The following is a 27,613-nucleotide window of genomic DNA, read 5'->3' on the forward strand; positions in this document are numbered from 1 at the left end:
CAACAGCAAAGCAAAATGAGCATGTCACAGCATAAAGGGGTCTTGCAATTAGAGACTACCCAGAACCTGAGTGCACAGTGGTTAGGGTACTTTTTAGCCTCTTACAAACACCTCTAACAGCCTTGCACATTGAGATGCTCCCCGGGAGCCAGAGAGGAGGTGGAGGAGAGTGGTAAAATAAGGCACATTGGGAAAATAACTGTGATAAGAGAAAATAGATATTCCCAAGCTTTCAGAAAGTAATTTGAAAGACTGGGATTGGAAAGCTGTCTTTCACTTGTAAAACACATTCTCAGAGGTTCAGGGGTTTTGCCTGCATCAGACAAGGGTTTCCCAACTCGCGGCCCGCCAAGTTTTCTAACAAACTTATTTTTTTCCTTTCTTGTTTTAAATTGTTGGACATAAAAGACTGTAAAAACACCAAAGGTATTCCCACGCATAGTAGAGAGATATACACTGATTGTACAAAACATTAAGAACATCTTTCTAATATGGAGTTGCCATTTTGACCTCAGTATCGAAAGCGTTCCACAGGGATGCTGGCACATGTTGACTCCAATGCTTTCCACAGTTGTGTCAAGTTGGCTGGACATCCTTTGGGTGGTGGACCATTCTTGATACACATGGGAAACTGTTGAGCGTGACAAACCCAGCAGCGGTGCAGTTCTTGACACAAACTGGTGCGCCTGGCACCTACTACCATATCCCATTCAAAGGCACTTAAATATTTTGTCTTGCCCATTCACCCTCTGAATGGCACACATACACAATCCATGTCTCAAATTGTCTCGAGGCTTAAAAATCCTTCTTTAACCTGTCTCCTTCCCTTCATCTACACTGATTGAAGTGGATTAAACAAGTGACATCAATAAGGGATCATAGCTTTCCCCTGGATTCCCCTGGTCAGTCTATGTCATGGAAAGAGCAGGTATCCTTAATGTTTTGTACACTCAGTGTATCCAAATGTAAGCAAGGTTTGAAATGATTGTTTTAGTCAAATATTATATCTGTTTGGGAATCTTGAGGTCAATTTGCAGTCTACGAATGATTTGTAATTATGTTCCGGCCCCCTGACCATCCGTTCAAGAAAAGAAAAAAACTAGCTTTTGATCCCAGCATTAGACTTTGTTCTTGTGATCTTCGAGAGTTGACAGAAGTAGGTGTGCGCATCATAGTAAGGTGAAGAAGAGAACAATTCGAATAAAAAAGACAGCCTTCCCTAGGCCTCCGACGTCTATTTCCCTGATGGCTTCATGGCAACAACATGGTCAGTCATTTTATCACTGTGGCCATGACATCAAGTGACATCTGTCTTTCATAGGGGCCATCCCATGGTAGTCACAACCTGACACTGAGTGACAATGTACAACAGGTAGACGTCTGGAGATAAAGGCTGGAAGGATGCGTCTGTGTGTTATGTCTAGTCAACTATACAGGCAGTCAGACACGGCATATGGGAAGAGAGGTAAACAAAAACAACAGCTAAAATGCAATGAGCATGGTTGAGCATGTTTGGTTGAGGCCGTTTAAAACTCAGTGAGGCACGGCTAGGTATAGTGGAGAATGGGAAACAATTTCTGACAAAACTGCTGCCGCTGAGTTTGACTTTTCTGACCTTTTCCCATTCGGAAGAGTATGGTGGAAATAGGGGGAGGGAGAGAGAAGGAAGATATCGTCTGTCAATCGATGTATTGGTAACCCCATTCATCTGAGAAACATGTTGGGAAATTTGCTCCTCACAGTCCTCCGCAGCATACGCAGTAGACAAACAGCCAAGATTCTATAGAACAGCATGACAAAACTCCACTACCACATAGAGACATACCAAGCTCTGGCCTCTGTGGAGGCTTGGTGCCTTGAGGAATTCCAGGGCAAGAGTGGGTGACTGGGCGGTAATCATTAACAGCGGCACTCAGCTCAGGTCCGGTTGTATTCAGTTAGTCAGACACAGGTAATCTCCCACAGAACCATTCACCATCCCACACCAGCACAGGGGCATCTAGGCCAATCAATTACATTGCTTGTGTGCCACAAAGCAGCTTATCAGCATTTACCACTACAGGGAAGAGAAAGGGAGGGAGGATCCAACAGCAGCTACGTCAGCAGCAATTCATTAAGCATTGCTGCCTGATGAGGCCCATACATGTGGATAGTGGCCTGACAATATCTACCCTTGCTCGCTTCACATCTCGTTCAATGACACCAAAGGGTACTTCACTGTAGCGTCCCATAGAGACAGCGCTAGGCTAGACTTTACTGCGAGAGGCTAAAATGAACCATCAAACATGCACTGTCACACACACACACTTGATAGATTTAGTAGTAATTAGCTGAGTATATGGATTCTTTTGGGAGAGGAAGTGGAGCGGAGGAGGACAGCAGGACTGATGGAGGTGAAAGTTCTAGCTGTAATTACAACTAGTGGTCTGTCTCTGTACTAGTGGTCAATCCTGCACGGCTGGTGGTAATGGACTCCCCCACACACTCAGAGCTGCTTTCTCTCATCATTAGCTGTGTGGCAGCAGCAGGTGTGGAGTTTTCCCAGCTGGGGGGTGGGGGTCCAGCAGGGAGATGCCACTGATCACACAGATTCACTTTGAGCCCAATCTGGGGTGGGAGGAGGAGAGCGAGGAGGGTTGGGGGTGTGGGGGGTGTGGGTGACGGATGTTGGTGCTAACAGCAACCTGCTCCTCTTCCACTCTCGCTCGCCCACCTGTGCATCACCCATCCCACCACACCGAAGGGCCTAGTCATCATGGCACCATCTGGGATCACTCATGTCTCTATGAACCCTCCCCCCCTCCATCTCAGTGCTACTGATGCAGAGGCTAGAAGTCTGAGTGTGGCCTGCCTGGCTCCCTCTCCCCAGGAGGTGTCTAGACGGGAGCAGCTGGGGCTCCTGGGCAGGCCTGGCTGTGGCTATGGCTTGGTGCCAACCTGGCCATCTCCTATAAGCAGCCTATCTACCCCACTGTCAATCAGGTCACGCCACCCTGGGCAACAGCTTCCCACACAGTAAAGACTGATCTATACAGTACAGACTGAGGAGGTGTCAACACTGGGCTCAAAGTGAGGCAGGCAAATAGACACAGAAACCCGTCGCCAAAGATGCGTACCAAGTCATGCTGAGGTTCACTGTTTTCTGTTTGTTTAAACTGTAAGTCAAATGTTGGTATTTTCAATTCTGTGGCTGAAGCATTTCTCACATCTCACAGAAAATACAGCATATATTTGTCAAAGTAAGCATAAGGAGATTATAAAATAACCACTTACTTGATCCTGTCTGCATCTGATAAGGAGTCCTGCAACAACATAAACACCCTATTAGTTTGGCCATTGTAGATATGTTTGCAACAAAATAGACTGGCAATCATTACTGGCTGTCATTTCCTGAGAATAAAGCATCGTAAAGAAAACAACATGCACATGAAATCCCAGCTGCCCTGGCAAACTTTGCCATATGGGGGAAACATTGGTCATTTCTTTTAAAAAGGCTATCCATATACAACCTTGAGGCATTGAGCTAGGCAGGCAGTGAACAGACCTAGGAAACATTTGAGATGCACTCATTTCAAAACACTCACAGGCTTTCAAGGACTGAACTAAGCAGAGATTGTACAAATGCTTCTACATTTATAATAACCAATTTCGCACTGCACAGAATTCAGATTCCTTGGTAGTTTTCAGTGTTAGCCACATTTCTGTTGAAGCCAAAGGGTAACAGAGATGAGCAGCCAGGGCAGAATTGTACATGATGTCTCATAGCACCACAGGTCCATACGTACACGCCTCATGGAGCTATGAAATCAATTTGACAGCCCCTGTAATTTACAGAGGAGCAGCCTGCACATCTATGGCACTTAAGAGGCTAGTTATCAGCACTATATTTATGAATATTGTAGTCTCATCTCTGTAGAATAATTGCACAGTATTAATCAAGAATATCGTTATGACATAATGGCCAGTATCAACAATGGATATACACTGAGTGTACAAAACATTGTCAAGATCTTTCCATGACAGACTGACCAGGTGAATCCAGGTGAAAGCTATGATCCCTTATTGATGTCACTTTTAAATCCACTTCAAATCAGTGTAGATGAAGGGGAGGAGACAGGTTAAAGGTTGTTTTAAGCCTGGAGACAAATCAATATTAGGAAGGTGTTCTTAATGTTTTGTACACTCAGTGTAGCGCTATAGCAGAATACAGTGCATTAAAATAAAAAGATCTACAAGTAAAAGGATGAACTAACATGACACAGCTGCACAACACTGACCTTTTCAGTTTGGATTGGACTAGAAAGCTGGCTAGTGAATGCCACTTGATTGTTTGTACAGTACGTTTCTACTCTTTCAAGCCATCTAGGGAAATGACATACCTTCAGTTATTGGCGAATGTAATTTCAATTTATAATATGACAAGAGTTGTAGCTAAGCAACTCGCAGGTTGAATCCGCTCGACACAATACACAGATATTTGTTGAGAAGGCTTCCAATTATTTTTCTGGAAGGCATACAGTGGAGGGGGGAAAGAAATAACTTCTCCTCACATACCTTGACCTGTGATAAAACAGAAAAAGAGCAGTGTTGTGATACTTTTGTCACTTGTTCCCTCTCAGAGTGCGGCGGCTGGGGCACGTATTTAGCTGTGGGTTCATCCATAGCGTCCTTGTGCTGTGTCCTGATGTCCAGCTGAGAGGGCTGGTGCCGTTGTTGCTGGTGATGGTCTCCCTGCCGACTCTTGTCCTCCCAATCCGTCTCACTGCTGCGTCGAGAGCTGGAGTCCCCGCCACCCCCCACACGGCTGTAGATGGGCCCCTCAGGTTTGGGCCTTGCTCCCTCCTTAAGGGGTTCTGCCCTATGCTTCTCTGCATCCTGGTCAGGGATGTTCTTCTTCTGGGGGGGGTGCCAGGTCTTTGGCCGGCCCTCTTTTTCCTTCCTGGAAGGCCTGTCCCTGTCCAGCGCCGAGGACCACTCATCCCACGGCCGGTTCTTCGCGGACTTTCTCTCAGTTCCTCGCTTCTTCTTCGCTTTGGGAGTCAGGGGGGAATTCTGTGCCTGGTGCTGAGGCTGGTTTCCCTTAACTGGTATTGTGTCCTCTTGCTGTTTTCCACCCAGCATTTGCATTCTGGCAGGGCTGATGACCCTGGTGGTGACATCATCCAGGAAGTTGGAGAACTTCAGCTTATTTTCTAGGAATTGGATCTTTCTTTCTGAGGGTGCGGTGGAGGATGGGGAAACCTGTCTGGTTGAGGAGGTCTTGCCCAGAGACTTTCTCTGGGGCTTCCGACCTCGGCTCTGGCCTAGCATCTCGGCAGACTTGGACTTCCTGAGGTCTGAGAAGTGGACGCCCAGCTGGTTGGGCTGCTTTAGGATCCCCTTAGGAGGGAGGGCCAGTCTCTGGAAGGAAGTCTGCTGGTGGTGCTGACCTCCTCTGGGCACCAGGATCTCTGCATTGTTCTTGAAGACCAGCGAGCGGTCCAGGCTGCGACTGGACTGGGCTGGAGAGGTAGAGTAGCCACCTCGCTGGGAGTCATCTGAGCGGAGGTCTTCGTCTTCAGAGAGAGCGAGTAGGCCCTCACTGCGGCTCAAGAAGCGTCTCATCCCCTGCAAGTCCCTGGCAGCCTGGTTGGCTGTAACGCCCACTGTGATGCCTCCATGGCTGAAGATGCGGGGTGGAGGCAGGACGGTAAGATCCAGGCTGGACAGGCTGGAGACGTCCAGCTCACTGTCCGAGAACAGAGACCAGGAGGAGGAAAATATATTGCAGCTCTCAGGACTAACTTGGCATTTCGGGGAGGGGTCTGTGAACGTTGTTTGCTGAAAACCTGGAGTATGGTTTGGAATGCGAATTACCTGGCAGGAGTCAGGAGGGTTGGGGCCAGCGGTGTGGGCAGGCGCAGGTGGCGTGCTCCCACTAAGGTCCTCTAGGAACGAGGGCAAGCTGTTGCGCGTCTCGCGGTGCTGAGGCGGAGCCTTGCGGTACGGCTTCCTGGCCGGGGCAGCGCTCGTCATCCTTGGTGCTCAGCGTCTGTCCGTACTGTCCGTTTGGTTATTCCTGCCAGGAGACAAGCATTAGATGTGATGGAAGCACCACCAGCCCTGAGCCTTTCCCTGTGCAAAAAGCCAGCTGTAAAAGTCTGTCCAGTTCCCCTCCCTTTCTCTCCCTCCCTTCCGAGCATGCATACTCTCTCCCTGGCTCTCTCCACTCTCCCTCTCTCCTAAAGCGGCTGCAACAAAAAAGTGGTTTGAATCAATAGGCTTTGATGAGAGCAGCAGCACTGGGCAGTAATAGAAACGGCTGCCTGGTGCAAACTGTCAGGCGCGGAGAGTGGAGGTAGGGGTATGGGATGCCACTTCAAATAAACATCAAACACAATTCAAGTGTCGTGATGGAGGGTTTTTTAAATATCTGCTCTCAGAATTCTGCCTGCAGAGTATGTGTGTGCATACGTGTATGTGGAATAGAATGAGAGAGAGGAAAATCTGAGCATGCCCTCAAGCCTACAATTGATTACAAGCAGAAGTGTGTTTCCAATAGAGGAAGTTAAACTACAGTCCACTGACTGGCAGCATTATGGGCTTAGTGGGCTAAGTTTAGAATGTAAAAACTAGGTACATACGTTAGGAAAAGAAGCCACACCCCCTATCAAAATCGAAAACATGGACCACACACACACTGACGCACCGGAAGGCACTCACAGGCACACCCACACTAGTGGCCGTAAATGACAAAAAATCTGAACAGAAGAGCCTGTCACTATATCTATTCTGATTGATGACTTGGCTTCCGCTGAGTCACTCTGTAGCCCTGTGGATCCAATTGCCACAGTCAGTGGAGAAACACCAGAGCTGTCTATCCTTCCTGCAGCACAAATAAGGATACTGTAGTCCTCTCTATATCTATTATACATGTTACTTATGCCCCAGTCTGATGCACTCATTGCACTGTTAGGGCATCCGCATGCTTTCCAGCTGAAACAGTTCGGAAGAGTTTGTGCATATATTAATGACGACATTTGGTGACGTTTTTTGTTTGTTTTGATCTTTGGCAAGTTTTTTTTCCCGGTTGTCCGTGCACACATTTTTTCGAGGCAAGCTGAAGTTGGTAGCTGAAGTCTACGCCCCTTCATCGGTGATTAGTCAACATTAGGGATTATTTAATGAAGTGTTTGTCTTCAATGAGAGACGAATCATTGATGCAATTTTTTTCACTGCACCAAACATCTTAGTTGGATGTAGAATTGCGCGACTAAGAGCTCCTCAGCAAAAACGTAAACATTTATGACAGATTTCTTGAGTTATCTTAGATTAATTTGGACTATTTGGAGGAATAGCTACTGCGTCTCAAAATGGATTATCCGTACTATTGCAGCTTTCTTCTTGTTTTTCTAGCGAAGGTCTTTTAAGGGAGTATGCGAGCACATATTCGCCAGCCGAACTGAAGCATGCCGACGCCTTAACCCATAGAAATCCTATTTTAAGAGGTTCAGATACAATAAACTAGATTGAAGGTCAGCACTTGAGATTCCATAAAAACATGCCACTTCAATACAGCTAAGACCAGAAGTGACTTTCCGTGACAGGTTAGGAGAATTTACAAAGATGTTTAGGAAAATTAACATAGCAGGTTAGGAGAATTATGTTAAGGTTAGGAAAAGGGTTAGCAAAAAATGCTCTCCTAACCTGCTACGTCACTTTCGGTCGTAGCTGTATCGAAGTGGTTTTAGGGAGTCCCCATCAGCACTTTGCTTTGTATCCCTGAGGAGAGCATTCTGAGATAAAATGTGAATGATTAGGAAAACGTTATTGAGGAATAAAAAGAAGGTCTAAGCACCACCTCTAGCTTTGCTCAAAGATTCCCTTCATTAAGAATAGTGCATAATTGCACAACTGGATTATGCCCTGGGGGGACCAATGAACATCAGCCATTGATCAGTCCACCACTTCCTGGGTCACGGATGCCCCTGTTCTCTCTCATGTCCATACATACCCCAGCAGCACAGAGGTGTTCATCATGTTGCTATTTTTACAGTGTGTGATCCGCTCTAACTGGTTAAATGGGAAAATAAAGGGAGCGAAAGGCTGGTGTGTCACAGCGGAATTCCAATGAAAGGTCGATGAGCTTCACTGTGACATGACAGCAGCTTGTGCTGTGCAGTGCGGTGGGGTGGGGTGGGGCCACATGGTCAGAACTAGTGTATGCGACGTCAGAGCAGAGTGCCAATCAAATCAAATGTCACATGCGCCAAATAAAACAGGTGTAGACCTTACCGTGAAATGCTTACTTACAAGCCCTTAACCAACAATGCAGTTAACAAAAATTAGAGTTAAGAAAATATTTACTAAATAAACTAAAGTTAAAAAAATTACACAATAAAATAACAATAACGAGGCTATATACAGGGGGTACCGGTACCGAGTCAAATGTGCGGGGTTACAGGTTAGTCGAGCTAATTGAAGTAATATGTACACTACCGGTCGAAAGTTTTGGGTAGGTAGGGAGGGGTAAAGTGACTATGCACTGCTCTTCTCTGTGTCACGGAGGCTCTCCGCACTGCTAAAGCTAACTCTCTCTCCTCTGCTCTTGTCCTTCTAGACCTGTCTGCTGCCTTTGATACTGTGAACCATCAGATCCTCCTCTCCACCCTCTCCGAGCTAGGCATCTCCGGCGCGGCTCACTCCTGGATTGCGTCCTACCTGACCGGTCGCTCCTACCAAGTGGCGTGGCGAGAAGCTGTCTCCGCACCACGTGCTCTCACCACTGGTGTCCCCCAGGGCTCAGTTCTAGGCCCTCTCCTATTCTCCCTATACACCAAGTCACTTGGCTCTGTCATATCCTCACATGGCCTCTCCTATCATTGCTACGCTGACGATACACAACTAATCTTCTCCTTTCCCCCCTTCTGATAACCAGGTCGCGAATCGCATCTCTGCATGTCTGGCAGACATATCAGTATGGATGACGGATCACCACCTCAAGCTGAACCTTGGCAAGACGGAGCTGCTCTTCCTCCCGGGGAAGGACTGCCCGTTCCATGATCTCGCCATCACGGTTGACAACTCCGTTGTGTCCTCCTCCCAGAGTGCGAAGAGCCTTGGCGTGACCCTGGACAACACCCTGTCGTTCTCCGCTAACATCAAGGCGGTGACCCGATCCTGCAGGTTCATGCTCTACAACATTCGGAGAGTACGACCCTGCCTTACACAGGAAGCGGCACAGGTCCTAATCCAGGCACTTGTCATCTCCCCGTCTGGATTACTGCAACTCGCTGTTGGCTGGGCTCCCTGCCTGTGCCATTAAACCCCTACAACTCATCCAGAATGCCGCAGCCCGTCTGGTGTTCAACCTTCCCAAGTTCTCTCACATCACCCTGCTCCTCCGCACACTCCACTGGCTTCCAGTTGAAGCTCGCATCTGTTACAAGACCATGGTGCTTGCCTATGGAGCTGTGAGGGGAACGGCACCTCTGTACCTTCAGGCTCTGATCAGTCCCTACACCCAAACGAGGGCATTGCGTTCATCCACCTGTAAATAATAAACAGCGAGTAGCATCAGTGTCCGGGTAGCCATTTGATGAACTGTTCAGCAGTCTTATGGCTTGGGGGTAGAAGCTGTTAAGGAACCTTTTGGACCTAGACTTGGCTCTCCGGTACCGCTTACCGTGCGGTAGCAGAGAGAACAGTCTATGACTCGGTTTGCTGGACTCTTTGGCAATTTTTAGGGCCTTCCTCTGATACCGCCTGGTACAGAGGTTGTGGATGGCAGGAGGCTTGGCCCCATTTATGTACTGGGCCGTACGCACTATCCTCTGTAGGGCCTTGCGGTCAGATGCCGAGCAGTTGCCATAACAGGTGGTGATGCAACCAGTCAGGATGCTCTCGATGGTGTAGCTGAAGAACTGTTTGAGGATCTGAGGACCCATGCCAAATCTTTTGAGTCTCCTGAGAGGGAATAGGTGTTGTCATGCACTCTTCACGACTGTCTTGGTGTGTTTGGACCATGATAGTTTGTTGGTGATGTGGACACCAAGGAACTTGACGCTCTCGACCTGCTCCACTACAGCCTCGTCGATGAGAATGGGGGCGTGCTCGGCCCCCCTTTTCCTGTAGTGCACGATCATCTCCTTTGTCTTGATCACGTTGAGGGAGAGGTTGTTGTCCTGGCAGCACACTGCCAGGTCTCTGACCTCTTCCCTATAGGCTGTCTCATCGTTGTTGGTGATCAGGCCTACCACTGTTGTGTCGTCGGCAAACTTAATGATGGTGTTGGAGTCGTGCTTGGCCACGCAGTCGTGAGTGAACAGGGAGTACAGGAGGGGACTAAGCACGCAGCCCTGAGGGGCCCCCGTGTTGAGGATCAGTGTGGCAGATGTGTTGTTGCCTACCCTTACCACCTGGGGGTGGCCCGTCAGGAAGTCCAGGATCCAGTTGCAGACGGAGGTGTTTAGTCCCAGGATCCTTAGCTTACTGATGAGCTTTGAGGGCACTATGGTGTTGAACGCGGAGCTGTAGTCAATGAACAGCATTCTCACGTAGGTGTTCCTTTTGTCCAGGTGGGAAAGGGCAGTGTGGAATGCAATAGAGATTGCGTAATCTGTGGATCTGTTGTTGCTTTGTACGCATCTCTGTGTGTGGAGTAAAGGTGGTCTAGAGTTTTCCCCCCCTCTGGTTACACATGACATGCTGGTAGAAATGAGGTAAAACGGATTGAAGTTTTCCTGTATTAAAGTCCCCAGCCACTAGGAGCGCCGCTTCTGGATGAGCATTTTCTTGTTTGCTTATGGCCTTATACAGCTAGTTGAGTGCGGTCTTAGTGCCAGCATCGGTTTGTGGTGGTAAATAGACAGCTACAAAAAATAGATTAAAACTCTCTGGGTAAATAGCGTGGTCTACAGCTTATCATGAGATACTCTTCCTCAGGCGAGCAAAACCTTGAGACTTCTTTAATATTAGATTTCGCGCACCAGCTGTTATTGACAATTAGACACAGACCACCACCCCTAGTCTTACCGGTGGTAGCTGTTCGGTCTTGCCGATGCACAGAAAACCCAGCCAACTGTATATCATCCATGTCGTTGTTCAGCCACGACTCAGTGAAACATAAGACATTACAGTTAACGTTCCGTTCGTAGGATAGTCTCGAACGGAGCTCATCCAGTTTATTCTCCAATGATTGCACGTTGGCCAATAAGACGGATGGTAGAGGCGGGTTACCCATTCGCTGACGAATTCTCACAAGGCACGCGGATCTGCATCCCCTGTATCGGCGTCTCCTCTTATTGCGAATGACAGGGATTTGGGGCTGGTCCGGTATCAGCAGTAAATCCTTCGCATCCGACACTAAAACATTCTCGAAATTCTATAGCCTGCATCAACTAGACACAAAATATTACCTTTGTCCTTGGCAACTGCAACACCCACTTAACTGATGCTTTTCTTACCATTTACATTTCAGTGTTTATCTCATAGAAAGAATGAATAGAACGGGCATCCCCATTAGAGGTTCCAAGTCTGTTCTATTCATCCTTTTTCTGTGGTTTATCTATCCTCTATCTAATCTAGATTGCGAGAGACTTTACAGTATGGTGGAAAGGAAGGAATTTGGACATAACATGAGATGTTAAATCCCTGTACTACGTAACGGTTTGACTCATTCTCAAGAACTCTATTTCCTTGCCACACTGAATTTCTCATGCATTGTGTAGTCAGTGACTCAGACCTCACTCATTCAGTTATAACAGGAAAGAAAAGGGAAGAAAAAAAGCATGTTTCGAGTCTGGAAAACATCGATGTTTTGTGTGCTTCTTCTTTACATTTGAGTCATAAAGCCTAGAGTGATGGCCTCCCCTACAAGTCCCCATGTCACGCAAGGCATGGCAACCCCTGCACTGGAAAGGAAGGGTGCCTGTACTCAAAACAGGTCTTTGCCACCTGATCTGCTTAACCAGCTGCATAAGAATGTGCACCTATTGGCCTGACTAATATTTACACTACCGTTCAAAAGTTTGGGTCACTTAGACATGTCCTTGTTTTCGAAAGAAAAGCTATTTTTTTGTCCATTAAAATAACATCAAATTGATCAGAGATACAGTGTGACATTGTTAATGTTGTAAATGGCTATTGTAGCTGGAAACGGCTGATTTTTTATGGAATATCTACATAGGCGTACAGAGACCCATTATCAGCAACCATCAGTCCTGTGTTCCAATGGCACGTTGTGTTTGCTAATCCAAGTTTATAATTTTAAAAGGCTAATTGATCATTAGAAAACCATTTTGCAATTATGTTAGCACAGCTGAAAACGGTTGTGCTGATTAAAGAAGCAATAAAACCAGAGAAAAACCGATCTCTCAGACTGCCCATCTTAATCTTTTATTTTTATTGGCCAGTCTGAGATATGGCTTTTTCTTTGCAACTCTGCCTAGAAGGTCAGCATTCCAGAGTCGCCTCTTCACTGTTGACGTTAAGACTGGTGTTTTGTAGGTACTATTTAATGAAGCTGCCAGTTGAGGACCTGTGAGGCGCATGTTTCTCAAACTAGACATTCTAATGTATTTGTCCACTTGCTCAGTTGTGCACCGGGGCCTCCCACTCCTCTTTCTATTCTGGTTAGAGCCAATTTGCGCTGTTCTGTGAAGGTAGTAGTACACAGCGTTGTACGAGATCTTCAGTTTCTTGGCAATTCTCGCATGGAATAGCCTTCATTTCTCAGAACAAGAATAGACTGACAAGTTTTAGAAGAAAGTTATTTTTTTGAGCCTGTAATCGAACCCACAATTGCTGATGCAATTGGCCAGTTTTATTGCTTCTTTAATCAGCACAACAGTTTTCAGCTGTGCTAAGATAATTGCTAAAGGGTTTTCTAATGATCAATTAGCCTTTTAAAATGATAAACTTGGATTAGCAAACACAACGTGCCATTGGAACACAGGACTGATGGTTGCTGATAATGGGCCTATGTAGATATTCCATAAAAAAAATCAGCCGTTTCTAGCTACAATAGCCTTTTACAACATTAACAATGTCTACACTGTATTTCTGATCAATTTGATGTTATTGTAATGGTCAAAAAAATTGATTTTCTTTCGAAAACAAGGACATTTCTAAGTGACCCCAAACTTTTGAACGGCAGTTAAAAGTTTTTTTGAGCTGTTGCATAAGCTGCTGGGTTCAAATAAAGTTAGAAGATATATAAAATGTCGGCCAATTTGTCCCTGGTCACTAAAATAACCAGATCAATGAAACACCACATGGATGTCCTGCCTGTATAAATGCTCTGCCTATGTTTTACCAATAGCAATCTCTTGTCCCCACGTCTCAGCTGTGTTTTCGGCCCTCATCTCAGTCTCTGCCTGCGTGTGGCTCTGTGAAATCAACCTCCGTTAAGAAAGCCAATTAAGGCTGGATTTCTGTCACTTTAAAGCACTGCGGCTCTTTACAGAAATACCCTTTACAGCTTTGTGGCAGCATTTCTCAATAACAGCGCAGTGGCAAATAGCATAGTGATTGTCGGGATTTGACGTTTGCTTGGGATTTAAGCAGCAGCACGAGGGGGTGGCATGTTGTGTTCCATCAGTCATGAAAGGATTGGTTTCTACTCCGCGGTCCACTCTCAGTTCTCAGCTGCACTCACAGACGGGAGGGGGGAGGGGTCTTTTCAAATGTTCCGGCAGTTAGAAGCATTAGTTTGTGGCATTTTTAAATGCGCAGGCAACAAGTCCCATTTAATGATCTTCCCTAATGGTTTTCCCTGCCGTGTCCTTTTCGTCATATGTCAGATGTGTCTTAAAGCGTTGCCTGAAAAACAGCATTATTATAACTGACTACAGCCCAGTTTATGATATCTTATAAAGGAAGTCAAACTTCAGTCAAGGACTTTTCTGCCATTGAAATCCTTGGGTGAGCCACCTATAGTATGTGTTTTTTCAGGTTGCCCAAGTCCTAACAGTGTAGCATACATAAATAACGCTTTCAGTGTAAACTTAATCGACTAAAACCAGATATAAAGTATGTAGGAAAGATAATGGACCTAGATATGGGCAGCAGGTAGCCTAGCGGTTAAGAGCGTTGGACCAGTAACCGAAAGGTCGCTGGTAGAATCCCCGATCCGACTAGGTGAAAAATCTGTTGATGTGCCCTTGAGCAAGGCGCTTAACACTAATTGCTCCTGTAAGTCGCTCTGGATAACAGCGTCCGCTAAATTACTAAAATGTAAATGTAATATTTTTTTAAAATAATACAATCTTTGATAACTAACAATCACCTAAATAAAAGCTAGACAGTCAGGGAGAATTGAAAATTCCAAAACCAATGAATTTAGCAGTATATATTTTGTTATAGCAAAAGAACACCGCATTAGCCATGGCAAAATGCATAGAATTGCAGGAAATTAGCTTTAAACTGCAAACATTTTCTCTCAGCTGCATGGCAAAATTTGTACAATTGCAGGAAATCTGCTTTAAAACTGCAAAAATGTGAGAAATGTTTTGAATTGCAGGAAACTTCTCTACACCACCAAGAAGGGGGGCCTCACATTTTCTCTAAAATACAGCCACGCCAACGGGCCGACCGCACCCCCTGCTACGCCCACCACCTAAGCCCCTTTTTGATCAAGAAAAAACCCTGACTTCAGCTCATCAGAATGATGGGAGTCACTTATTGTGAATCAGTTGTGACAGCCCTCGCTTGAGACATGAAAGTGTTGGAATGCCATTTACCTCCTGACAGTGTATTTGAATGAGCCACCAGGGGTCTTGGTAAATGAGAGTGAGTTAATCAGCCTTGGAATGAATGATAAGACGCAATTACAGCACAGAGACATTCAGGTAGAGGAACCTTGAGTGTATGTCTTATCCAACAGTCTACTCAGCAAATTGGATGTAGTCTATCACATTTATATTTTAGTCATTTAGCAGACGCTCTATCACAGTGCCATCCGTTTTGTCACCAAAGCCCCATATACTACCCACTATTGTGACCTGTACGCTCTCGTTGGCTGGCCTTCACTACATATTCGTCCCACTGGCTCCAGGTCATCTATAAATCACTTCTAGGCAAATCCCTGCCTTATCTTAGATCATTGGTCACCACAGCAACACCCACCCGTTCCAGCAGGTACTTACTGGTCATCCCCAAAGCAAACACCTCCTTTGGCCGCCATTCCTTCCAGTTCTCTGCTGCAATTGACTGGAACGAACTGCAAAAATCTCTGAAGCTGGAGACACTTATCTCCCTCACTAACTTTAAGCATCAGTTGTCAGAGCAGCTTACCGATCACTGCACCTGTACACAGCCCATCTGTAATTAGCCCATCCAACTACCTCATCCCCATATTGTTATTTACATTGTTATTTATTTTGCTCATTTGCACCCCAGTATCTCTATTTGCACATCATCTTCTGCACATCTATCACTCCAGCGTTAATACTAAATTGTAATTATTTTGCACTATGGCCTATTTATTGCCTTACCTCCATAACTTACTACATTTGCACACACTGTATATAGATTTTCTATTGTGTTATTGACTGTACGTTTTGTTTATTCCATATGTAACTCTGTGTTGTTGTTGTTTTTAAATCACACTGCTTTGCTTTATCTTGGCCAGGTCGCAGTTCTAAATGAGAACTTGTTCTCAACTGGCTTACCAGGTTAAATAAAGGTTAAATAAAAAATAAAATACATGTCTGAAATTACAGCACATCAAATGAAGGGATTCTGATTAGGCAATCTGAGGTAAAGGAGGCGGACATCTCAATACTATACTGAACGCAACATGCAACAATTTCTAAGATTTTACTGAGTTACAGATCATAGAAGGAAATCAGTATTAGGCCCTAATCTATGTATTTCACATGACTGGGCAGGGGCGCAGCCATGGTTGGGCCTGGGTGGGCATAGGCCCACCCACTTGGGAGCCAGGCCCAGCTAATCAGAATGAGTTTTTCCCCACAAAAGGGCTTTATTACAGACAGAAATACTCCTCAGCACCCCCTCCCCCAGGTGAAGAAGCTGGATGTGGAGGTCCTGGGTAGGCGTGATTACAAATGGCCTGCGGACATACTGACAAATTCTCTAAAACGACGGAGGCGGCTTATGGTAGAGAAATTAACATTCAATTATCTGGCAACAGCTCAGGTGGACATCCCTGCAGTCAGCATGCCAATTGCACGCTCCCTCAATTTGAGACATCTGTGGCATTGTGTTGTGTGACAAAAATGCACATTTTAGAGTGGCCTTTTATTGTCCCATGCACAAGGTGCACCTGTGTAATGATGATGCTGTTTAATCAGCTTCTTGATATGCCACGCCTGTCAGGTGGATGGATTATCTTGGCAAAGGAGAAATGCTTAATAAAAGGAATGTAAACAAATTTGTGCACAACATTTTATAGAAATAAGCTTTTTGTGCATATGGAATATTTCTGGGATCTTTGATTTCAGCTCATGAAACATGGAACCAACACTTTACATGTTGTGTTTATATATTTGTTCAGTATAGATTGCTAGTGGGTACAGCAGTATTTAGAACAGAGCAAAATTGACTATAGCATACTATAGCATAGCAAAGCTTAGTCACTGACTTAGCTATACTTTTGTGTACAGTGGCATGTGAAAGTATTCACCCCCCTTGGCATTTTTCCTATTTTGTTGCCTTAACAACCTGGAATTAAACTGGATTTTTTGGGGGTTTGTGTCATTTGATTTACACCTGTGTCATTTGCCTACCACTTTGTTTCACAATAAAAAATATTTTGCATCTTCAAACAAGAAATAAGACAAAAAAAACAGAAAACTTGAGCGTGCATAACTATTTTTCCTATATTGTTGCCTTAACAACCTGGAATTAAACTGGATTTTTGGGGGGTTTGTGTCATTTGATTTACACCTGTGTCATTTGCCTACCACTTTGAAGATGCAAAATATTTTTTATTGTGAAACAAACAAGAAATAAGACAAAAAAACAGAAAACTTGAACGTGCATAACTATTCACCCCCCCCAAAGTCAATACTTTGTAGAGCCACCTTTTGCAGCAAATACAGCTGCAAGTCTCTTGGGGGATGTCTCTATAAGCTTGGCACATCTAGCCACTGGGATTTTTGCCCATTCTTCAAGTCAAAACTGCCCCAGCTCCTTCAAGTTGGATGGGTTCCGCTGGTGTACAGAAATCTTTAAGTCATACCACAGATTCTCAATTGGATTGAGGTCAGGCTTTGACTAGGTCATTCCAAGACATTTAAATGTTTCCTCTTAAACCAATTGAGTGTTGCTTTAGCAGTATGCTTAGGGTCATTGTCCTGCTGGAAGGTGAACCTCCGTCCCAGTCTCAAATCTCTGGAAGACTGAAACAGGTTTCCCTCAAGAATTTCCCTGTATTTAGCGCCATCCATCATTCCTTCAATTCTGACCAGTTTCCCAGTCCCTGCCGATGAAAACATCCCCACAGCATGATGCTGCCACCACCATGCTTCACTGTGGGGATGGTGTTCTCGAGGTGATGAAAGGTGTAGGGTTTGCGCCAGACATAGCATTTTCCTTGATGGCCAAAAAGCTCAATTTTAGTCTCATCTGACCAGAGTACCTTCTTCCAAATGTTTGGGGAGTCTCCCACATGGCTTTTGGCGAACACCAAATGTGTTTGCTTATTTCTTTCTTCAAGCAATGGCTTTTTTCTGGCCACTCTTCCGTAAAGCCCAGTTCTGTGGAGTGTACGGCTTAAAGTGGTCCTATGGACAGATACAATCTCCGCTGTGGAGCTTTGCAGCTCCTTCAGGGTTATCTTTGGTCTCTTTGTTGCCTCTCTGATTAATGCCCTCCTTGCCTAGTCTGTGAGTTTTGGTGGGCGGCCCACTCTTGGCAGGTTTGTTGTGGTGCCATATTCTTTCAATTTTTTTATAATGGATTTAATGGTGCTCCGTGGCTTCCAGCTGAAGCTCGCATCTACTACAAAACCATGGTGCTTGCCTATGGAGCTGTGAGGGGAACGGCACCGCCTTACCTTCAGGCTCTGATCAGACCCTACACCCAAACGAGGGCACTACGTTCATCCACCTCTGGCCTGCTAGCCCCCCTACCTCTACGGAAGCACAGTTCCCGCTCAGCCCAGTCAAAGCTATTCGCTGCCCTGGCACCCCAATGGTGGAACAAGCTCCCCCACGACGCCAGGACAGCGGAGTCACTGACCACCTTCCGGAGACACTTGAAACCCTACCTCTTTAAGGAATACCTGGAATAGTATAACAGTAATCCTGGGGCCTTTCAGAACAGGTGTATATATACTGAGATCATGTGACAGATCATGTGACACTTAGATTGCACACAGGTGGACTTTATTTAACTAATTATGTGACTTCTGAAGGTAATTGGTTGCACCAGATCTTATTTAGGGGCTTCATAGCAAAGGGGGTGAATACATATGCACACACCACTTTTCCATGATTTATTTTGTAGAATTTTCTGAAACAAGTTCTTTTTTTCATTTCACTTCACCAATTTGGACTATTTTGTGTATGTCCATTACATGAAATCCAAATAAAAATCAATTTAAATTACAGGTTGTAATGCAACAAAATAGGAAAAACGCCAAGGGGGATGAATACTTTTGCAAGGCACTGTACATGACATGAAATCTAATAAGCTATTCTGAGCTGATACATGATGATACTGACATGAACAATGATATGCTGCAAGAAGGCCTAAAATATCTCGTAATGTAATGGCACAATCCAATGTCATTATATTTTCGATACAATTATCACACCACACGATCCCAGTTCCTAAACCTACTTTAAAAAACAAACGCTATCTTTCATTATGGGAAACCGTACAGCTCTTCCACCTCAAAATAATCACACAGGAGCATATGCATATCCATAGGGCCAATATCCGACGCTTTCTGCAATCAGTAGCATGAAGAACATACAGTGTCTTCTAGAGTCTTCTTCTGTATGTACTTCACAGGGGATATGAGTGGAGCTCTGTGGTTCCCCAATGGCAAACGTGCATAAAGATGGCAGAATTCAGATGACACCATTGTTTTAGCACTATCCACCAAGTTTTTAAACTACGGCACGCGATATGGTTCAATGCGCCAATAAAATTAGCACAATCTACTTTTTCAAATTGCCGGCGCGTTGAAGCTAACATTTGGATCATGTATGCTCTGCTAATGACCATACAAACAAAAGAAAAGCAGAGCGCAATGTACAATACGGTGAATTTATCAAAACGAGGAGTTTGTGATAAGTGCATGGGGGCCGCCACCTTTATGCACCTCCGCTATTACTAGGTATTTCTGTTGGCTAATTATACCAGCAACACTTCCCCATGGTAAACCCACACACATAAACATAGCAGTATACTGTACTGAAACAACCCTAGGTATATCATTGTTATTATAAATATAATCTATTTCTATGAAAATAGCCACCATACCCAAATTCTGAGGTATTCCAGCGATGTCCTCATCCACAGGTTCTTAAGTCACAGGCATCTGAAACACACGAAGGAGCAGGTTGAATTTTATTCAAAGGGTTCCAATAAAGTAGCTATTAGCTAGTGACTTCATTTCACACGCGTGATAGAAAGGATTCATTGCATGTGCTGCTATGCTGGGTTCCCTCCTCCAGAATCGTGATACACCAGGGGACTCACTAACCTGAGACAACCCTACAAATATTGTGTGTGGAACCACTTCTTTATCACACCAAGTTACCTAATGATGTCCACTGGGATTTGAGTGACATAACTCACAATGATAACAGGTTTAAAAATAGATAACTGAAAATCTGGGAACTTTTTACACACCCAAAACTGTAAATTAACACAGTGAGTGTTTGATATTCCTGTAACTTCCTCTAAGAACTCTTGAAGGATATGTATATTTTCTAAATAAATTATCCTTAAATTAGCCAATACAGCTTTCAGGTTTCCAGCTAAAAGTTTACCTCTGTTTTCTCTCTGAGTGTTTATCTGCCTTGAGCTGATCACACACAATATTATTCAGTGTAAAAGTGGTATTTTTTTGTGCTGCTCAGGGCCGTGGATAAGCAAGCCTTACAGGAAGATGTGGAAGAGAATAACAAATGTGAACGCTTGTGCTGTGGCCACCAGCAATGCGTGACAATCAGCTGGTGGGGCCCTGGATTACAGCCTCTCACTCACACACACACGCATGTACAGACACACACCAGGGTTTTTTCTGGATCAACATGGGGCTTAGGTGGTGGGCGTGGCAGGGGTGTGGCCATTGGAGTGGCCAATGGTGCGTTAGCTGACCACATTTTTTAGGCACTCCTGTTGGCCGCAGTGACAAAATATAGCTGTTTTAAAGCTCATTTCCAGCAATTCTACCCAGATACAGTGAGGAAAAAAAGTATTTGATCCCATGCTGATTGTGTACATTTGTCCACTGACAAAGAAATGATCAGTCTATAATTTTAATGGTAGGTTTATTTGAACAGTGAGAGACAGAATAACAACAAATAAATCCAGAAAAACGCATGTCAAAAATGTTTAAATTGATTTGCATTTTAATGAGGGAAATAAGTATTTGACCCCCTCTCAATCAGAAAGATTTCTGGCTCCCAGGTGTCTTTTATACAGGTAACGAGCTGAGATTAGGAGCACACTCTTAAAGAGAGTACTCCTAATCTCAGCTTGTTACCTGTATAAAAGACACCTGTCCACACAAGCAAATCAATCAATCAGATTCCAAACTCTCCACCATGGCCAAGACCAAAGGGCTCTCCAAGGATGTCAGGGACAAGATTGTAGACCTACACAAGGTTGGAATGGGCTACAAGACCATCGCCAAGCAGCTTGGTGAGAAGGTGACAACAGTTGGTGCGATTATTCGCAAATGGAAGAAACACAAAATAACTGTCAATCTCCCTCGGCCTGGGACTCCATGCAAGATCTCACCTCGTGGAGTTGCAATGATCATGAGAACAGTGAAGAATCAGCCCAGAACTACACGGGAGGATCTTGTCAATGATCTCAAGGCAGCTGGAACCATAGTAACCAAGAATACAATTGGTAACACACTACGCCGTGAAGGACTAAAATCCTGCAGCGCCCGCAAGGTCCCCCTGCTCAAGAAAGCACATACAGTGGGGAAAAAAAGTATTTAGTCAGCCACCAATTGTGCAAGTTCTCCCACTTAAAAAGATGAGAGAGGCCTGTAATTTTCATCGTAGGTACACGTCAACTATGACAGACAAATTGAGAAAAAAAATCCAGAAAATCACATTGTAGGATTTTTAATGAATTTATTAGCAAATTATGGTGGAAAATAAGTATTTGGTCACCTACAAACAAGCAAGATTTCTGGCTCTCACAGACCTGTAACTTCTTCTTTAAGAGGCTCCTCTGTCCTCCACTCGTTACCTGTATTAATGGAACCTGTTTGAACTTGTTATCAGTATAAAAGACCTGTCCACAACCTCAAACAGTCACACTCCAAACTCCACTATGGCCAAGACCAAAGAGCTGTCAAAGGACACCAGAAACAAAATTGTAGACCTGCACCAGGCTGGGAAGACTGAATCTGCGATAGGTAAGCAGCTTGGTTTGAAGAAATCAACTGTGGGAGCAATTATTAGGAAATGGAAGACATACAAGACCACTGATAATCTCCCTCGATCTGGGAATCCACGCAAGATCTCACCCCGTGGGGTCAAAATGATCACAAGAACGGTGAGCAAAAATCCCAGAACCACACGGGGGGACCTAGTGAATGACCTGCAGAGAGCTGGGACCAAGGGTAACAAAGCCTACCATCAGTAACACACTACGCCGTCAGGGATTCAAACCCTGCAGTGCCAGACGTGTCCCCCTGCTTAAGCCAGTACATGTCCAGGCCCGTCTGAAGTTTGCCCGTCTGAAGTTTGAAGAATGTCATATGGTCAGATGAAACCAAAATATAACTTTTTGGTAAAAACTCAACTTGTCGTGTTTGGAGGACAAAGAATGCTGAGTTGCATCCAAAGAACACCATACCTACTGTGAAGCATGGGGGTGGAAACATCATGCTTTGGGGCTGTTTTTCTGCAAAGGGACCAGGACGACTGATCCGTGTAAAGGAAAGAATGAACGGGGCCATGTATCGTGAGATTTTGAGTGAAAACCTCCTTCCATCAGCAAGGGCATTGAAGATGAAATGTGGCTGGGTCTTTCAGCATGACAATGATCCCAAACACAACGCCCGGGCAACGAAGGAGTGGCTTCGTAAGAAGCATTTCAAGGTCCTGGAGTGGCCTAGCCAGTCTCCAGATCTCAACCCCATAGAAAATCTTTGGAGGGAGTTGAAAGTCCGTGTTGCCCAGCGACAGCCCCAAAACATCACTGCTCTAGAGGAGATCTGCATGGAGGAATGGGCCAAAATACCAGCAACAGTGTGTGAAAACGTTTGACCTGTGTCATTGCCAACAAAGGGTATATATCCCCCCAAAAAAACAAAAAAAACAAAGGGTATATAACAAAGTATTGAGAAACTTTTGTTATTGACCAAATACTTATTTTCCACCATAATTTGCAAATAAATTCATTAAAAATCCTACAATGTGATTTTCTGGATTTCTTTTTCTCATTTTGTCTGTCATAGTTGACGTGTACCTATGATGAAAATTACAGGCCTCTCTCATCTTTTTAAGTGGGAGAACTTGCACAATTGGTGGCTGACTAAATACTTTTTTTCCCCACTGTATACAGGGCCATCTGAAGTTTGCCAATGAACATCTGAATGATTCAGAGGAGAACTGGGTGAAAGTGTTGTGGTCAGATGAGACCAAAATTGAGCTCTTTGGCATCAACTCAACTCGCCGTGTTTGGAGGAGGAGGAATGCTGCCTATAACCCCAAGAACACCATCCCCACCTTCAAACATGGAGGTGGAAAGATTATACTTTGGGGGTGTTTTTCTGCTAAGGGGACAGGACAACTTCACCGCATCAAAGGGACGATGGACGGGGCCATGTACCGTCAAACCTTGGGTGAGAACCTCCTTCCCTCAGCCAGGGCATTGAAAATGGGTCGTGGATGGGTATTCCAGCATGACAATGACCCAAAACACACAGCCAAGGCAACAAAGGAGTGGCTCAAGAAGAAGCACATTAAGGTCCTGGAGTGGCCTAGCCAGTCTCCAGACCTTAATCCCATAGAAAATCTGTGGAGGGAGCTGAAGGTTCGAGTTGCCAAACGTCAGCCTCGAAACCTTAATGACTTGGAGAAGATCTGCAAAGAGGAGTGGAACAAAATCCCTCCTGAGATGCGTGCAAACCTGGTGGCCAACTACAAGAAACGTCTGACCTCTTTGATTGCCAACAAGGGTTTTGCCACCAAGTACTAAGTCATGTTTTGCAGAGGGGTCAAATACTTATTTCCCTCATTAAAATGCAAATCAATTTATAACATTTTTGACATGCGTTTGTCTGGATTTTTTTGTTGTTATTCTGTCTCTCACTGTTCAAATAAACCTACCATTAAAATTATAGACTGATCATGTCTTTGTCAGTGGGAAAACGTACAAAATCAGCAGGGGGTCAAATACCTTTTTCTCTCACTGTACAATTAAGCAGTTTTAATAGCAACGTGCATGCCCCTGTCTTTTTCAGCCATCTTCCTGTGTTTGAAATGGGCTCAATGGAATACAAGTGTTTTTCTGTTGGATCTATAAGCACGCTGAAGCTTTGCTGGGATTTAACGCACTGTCTCAACACTTAAATCACAAGAAAGATAACTTAATTTTTTTATGGGTGTTTATTTTTTGTGGAATTGAAACAAGTTATACATTTAATACAGTTGCCATTTTGACAAATTAGATGTGCTGAAATGAAAGCAACTCCCGAAAATGAATACTCGGATTATAATGATATGTCTGATCTCGCAAACAATGTAAAGTATGTTTAGATGGGTGTAATCTAGAGCAAATTGTGTTGATTTTTAATCCAAGGGTATCCTGCTATTGACAAACTTGTTGAATTATGCAAGAGAACGCGACAACAACAGTAATTAATGAGGCAGTCTAGACAGTGCAGGTGATTGAGTGCAGGTAGAGTAGACCGAGCAAGTGTTTGGTGGTTGCAGCCCTGTTCCACCCATTTATGTTAGTGTTATAATATATGTAAATACACTGTGTATTTATGCAAATGAGGCACATACGTTTCTATTTTAACACAAAATATTTTTAGAAAACCTGATACAACAAGAAAATGTGAGTGCCTTTTTTTTTTACATTTCACAATAAATTGAATACCTGACTTCGCACCAAAATCTCATTAATTTGTCTGTGCCAGTAAAATGGTTTATGTGCTATAATTTCAGTCAATATCTGATGGGTTATAACATTTCAAAAAGTTTGGAGTATTTTCATTCATTGTCCAACTGTTGCTAATTTCCAGTAATTCTACACATCTTGCCATGGCTTACGCTATCGGAGTGATTCAAATAGTATAACCAAATCAATGGGGGCCTCCTGCCATGACAAAAATACTCCTGAATGCATAATATTTAGAATTTTAGATTCTCCCTGACTGTCTAGCTTTTATTTTAGTGATTGTTGGTTCTCAAAGATGATATAAAAAAATATATAGGTCCATTATTTTTCCTACATACTTTATATGTTACACTGAAAACGTTTTTCCATCCCAATATTTTTTTTTACTGTTTGGAAATTGGCGGTCCGAATAAACACTTAGGCCCAATACTTTTCTATGCAGAAAAAACCTGCACACACAAGTCCAAACACGTACGCACACACACACACACACACACACACACACACACACACACACACACACACACACACACACACTTCAAACAGTCTCAGCACTGTTTGATATTTCACCTAATTGAAAATCATGTTGATTAAAGCCATGGAGAAAATATTGGAACAGAGTCTTCCTCACCGAGGTCACCCACAGTGTTTTGGACACTCTTATAGGGCTCATTTCCTATGGAACAAGCCAGTCAACAATAAGGGAATTAGATAAAAGTCTGAATTAGAAACCTTTTAAGCCTGTGGCTTATAGCATAAGTGCACAGCTATGGGAAGAGCTTGACCATAGAGCTTTATGTTAGGAGTCATAGAAATATAATTTATATTTTAAGAGCCATCCTTACGGTCACTCCTGAACAGTGGGTTGGTTTAAGAGCACCCCTTATTGTGATGGTTTTCTCTTGCCTCTGCCCTGGTAGCACTCTGTGCCATAGTTAATAACTGCTGGGATGTTCATATTGCTCCTAATCTATGCTCCCCCTGCTCTCATTATGTGCTAATGTGGCTCTCTAGATGCCTCTTTACTCAATGTCCAGCATCCAGCTACCTGGGCTTTGTTGAACTTTCTGTAACAAATTACTTTGTGAAAAGTGTGTTAGACTAACAAAGTTTGATTGATTGATTGTACTGCAATTTTTGTCTCATCAATCCAATATAGCGACCAATTAGAGCAGCTGTTGGTGCCGAGGCTGTAAATGGGTGGTTTTAGGGGTGAGATGGAGGCACACAGCTGGTGTACTCAAGGTCACCTGAATTGGTCCAATGAAAAAGCAGCTGCATATATAATGCGAGCCTAGCGAGGGTTGTTTGCAAAAAAAACAAATGAACGAATGTTTCCACTGAGGTGAGGGAAGGGCAGTGCTCTGTTATTAACAAGCACCTGGACTGGGCGATGGTGTGCTCCACAGGGCCATGTTCAGTCTTGTTTGGGCTAAGCTTGAATAATTTAACGGCGGTAGAGAAAGCTATGGTTCATGTAACTGAGCCCGTGGAAAAAAAGTCTTTATTTTCCAGGGACATTGAGTATGGGAGAGAGAATAAGAACCTGAGTCACTATGTTACACTCAGGGCTTTTCACTTGGTGGAACCTAGGTGGCTGGCTCTCCTTCGCCCCCATTATGGAGGCATGTATTATGAGGCTGGTGGTACTGTACTAACACAACTACAAAAGACTAGACATTTACTACAAATATTGTGGCTCTTCTGCCTCATTTACATTTAGTCAACAGAAAACCATGACATTACATAAACCTCTTGTATCAATGAATAAATAAACATGTTTAACCAGGCTCTATTTCAAGCCTATGAGTGAAAAGCATTCTTCCCTGAGGAAACCATTGGAGAATCTCCAAACAGCAGGAGGTCCAGTGTGCCATGCTAAACTTAACTTACAAGCAATTCACTAAACAGTAAGGCCACAATGTGCAGAGGAGAAATGAATGTGTATTTCCATACTATAATAGGAGTGATTTTGTGCATTTTTCATACACAAGACAAATGGAAACCAAGGACAGAGAGTAATGGATTAAAAGCATACTTTGTGTGTGTGTTGCGTGTCTGTGAGGGGGAAGAGCGAGCAAGAGAGAGACAAGGCGGTAAAATCAGGATGATAGAGAACGGTGTACGAACAGCCACTCACCTTTAAGAGCGTATGCTGCGTGTTCCAGACCGATTGCCCTGAGTGTGTCCCCTCTGGCTCCACTTCCTGCCCCTCCTCCTCCTCGCTTTCTTGGCATGTGAACCTCTGGGCTAATGATAACCTGAAACAAAAGTAGGTGGATGGAAAAACACGGTCGTGTCAGTACCTCAGGTGTCAATCTCCCGACTCTTCGGATATGGAACAAGCCAGACAAAGCTGGGGCTCAGGGGACAGGGTGCGAGGCAAGCCTCATCCAGGAGTCGGTTTCATTCCTTGTCCTTGACATTCACTCCCACACTGTCTGACTGACTGCTGCCACACACTAGCTCCCTCTTCTAAGCATTGTGTTTTAGACAGCCACTGTGCATTCTCAAAGTGATTCTCAGAATCCGAATCAAAAAGGCCTTGATAATAAATTTCTGTATTGAACAGTCTGGAAGAGAGACCGTAGTCCTTTTCAAACAGCAATCCAGTGTTTCTGATGTGAGCATGATTAAGTGACACAACCTTTAGAAATATTATCAAAGCTCTACATTTTGACAGTAAATAATACGGTACATAATTAGACTACCAAAAGTCCTTTACTTTTTCCTGCCCTTTTCTTTTTGACTTGAAATGAATGGGTGACGTTTGCATAACGTCAGCATGCAGGGCAGGTTTTATACATTCGGGCTACTTTGTTTCCTTGGATGAGCCCTGCAGTTGAGTGGGTAAACTAATTTGTTCAATGTAAGGTCACAGGAGCCAAACCGCCCTGTCAAGAGAGTGACTAATACCCCGGGCACAGCCCAATAGATACAGTAAACCTGACTCAATTTCTCACCTCCAATTTATTAAAAGACTTACCTAGGATATACTGGGATTTTGAATCCTTCATTTGAATAAAATAAATGAAATAGAGAGTAGCCGATGACCCTCGACACATTTGTTGCCTGGAGACGAGAGTTTACAGCTCTGCTCTGGCAAATCAGGGCTAACTTACTGACATGTCTCTGCCAATCAGAGTCAATGAGACAAAGCTATGAAGAAAAAAAAAAGAAAAAAAAAAGCTTTCCAGGGTTAAAATGTGTGCTACTGCAGATTGGACAAGGTTCACAGTACCTTCGTTGCTGCGTAGATTAAAATAAATACTGTAGCCCACTGGTTACCTCAATGCCATATTTTGCTTTATGCTCAAGTCATGAACAAAAATAATTG

At 44.2% G+C, this 27,613-nt stretch overlaps 1 protein-coding gene across 4 annotated transcripts in view; it reads right to left on the reverse strand.

Moving 5' to 3' along the window:
- LOC121553703 (tight junction-associated protein 1-like) overlaps positions 1–27,613 on the reverse strand; it is an 84,051-nt gene that overhangs the window by 26,210 nt on the left and 30,228 nt on the right. For 3 of the 4 annotated variants that reach the window (XM_045211539.1, XM_041867018.2, XM_045211536.1), the window contains exons 2-5: positions 26,417–26,537; positions 19,438–19,495; positions 5,857–6,058; positions 3,274–3,302 (exon numbers count right to left, since the gene is read on the reverse strand). In XM_045211539.1, coding sequence (XP_045067474.1) covers positions 3,274–3,302; positions 5,857–6,015 — 188 coding nt within the window. In that variant the 5' untranslated portion in view covers positions 6,016–6,058; positions 19,438–19,495; positions 26,417–26,537. The remainder of the gene's footprint in view (positions 1–3,273; positions 3,303–5,856; positions 6,059–19,437; positions 19,496–26,416; positions 26,538–27,613) is intronic. The other variant, XM_045211538.1, reaches the window with a different exon arrangement.

The sequence above is a fragment of the Coregonus clupeaformis genome, chromosome 37 (genome assembly GCF_020615455.1).
Source record: "Coregonus clupeaformis isolate EN_2021a chromosome 37, ASM2061545v1, whole genome shotgun sequence".
In the NCBI taxonomy this organism is placed as follows: Eukaryota; Metazoa; Chordata; class Actinopteri; order Salmoniformes; family Salmonidae; genus Coregonus; species Coregonus clupeaformis.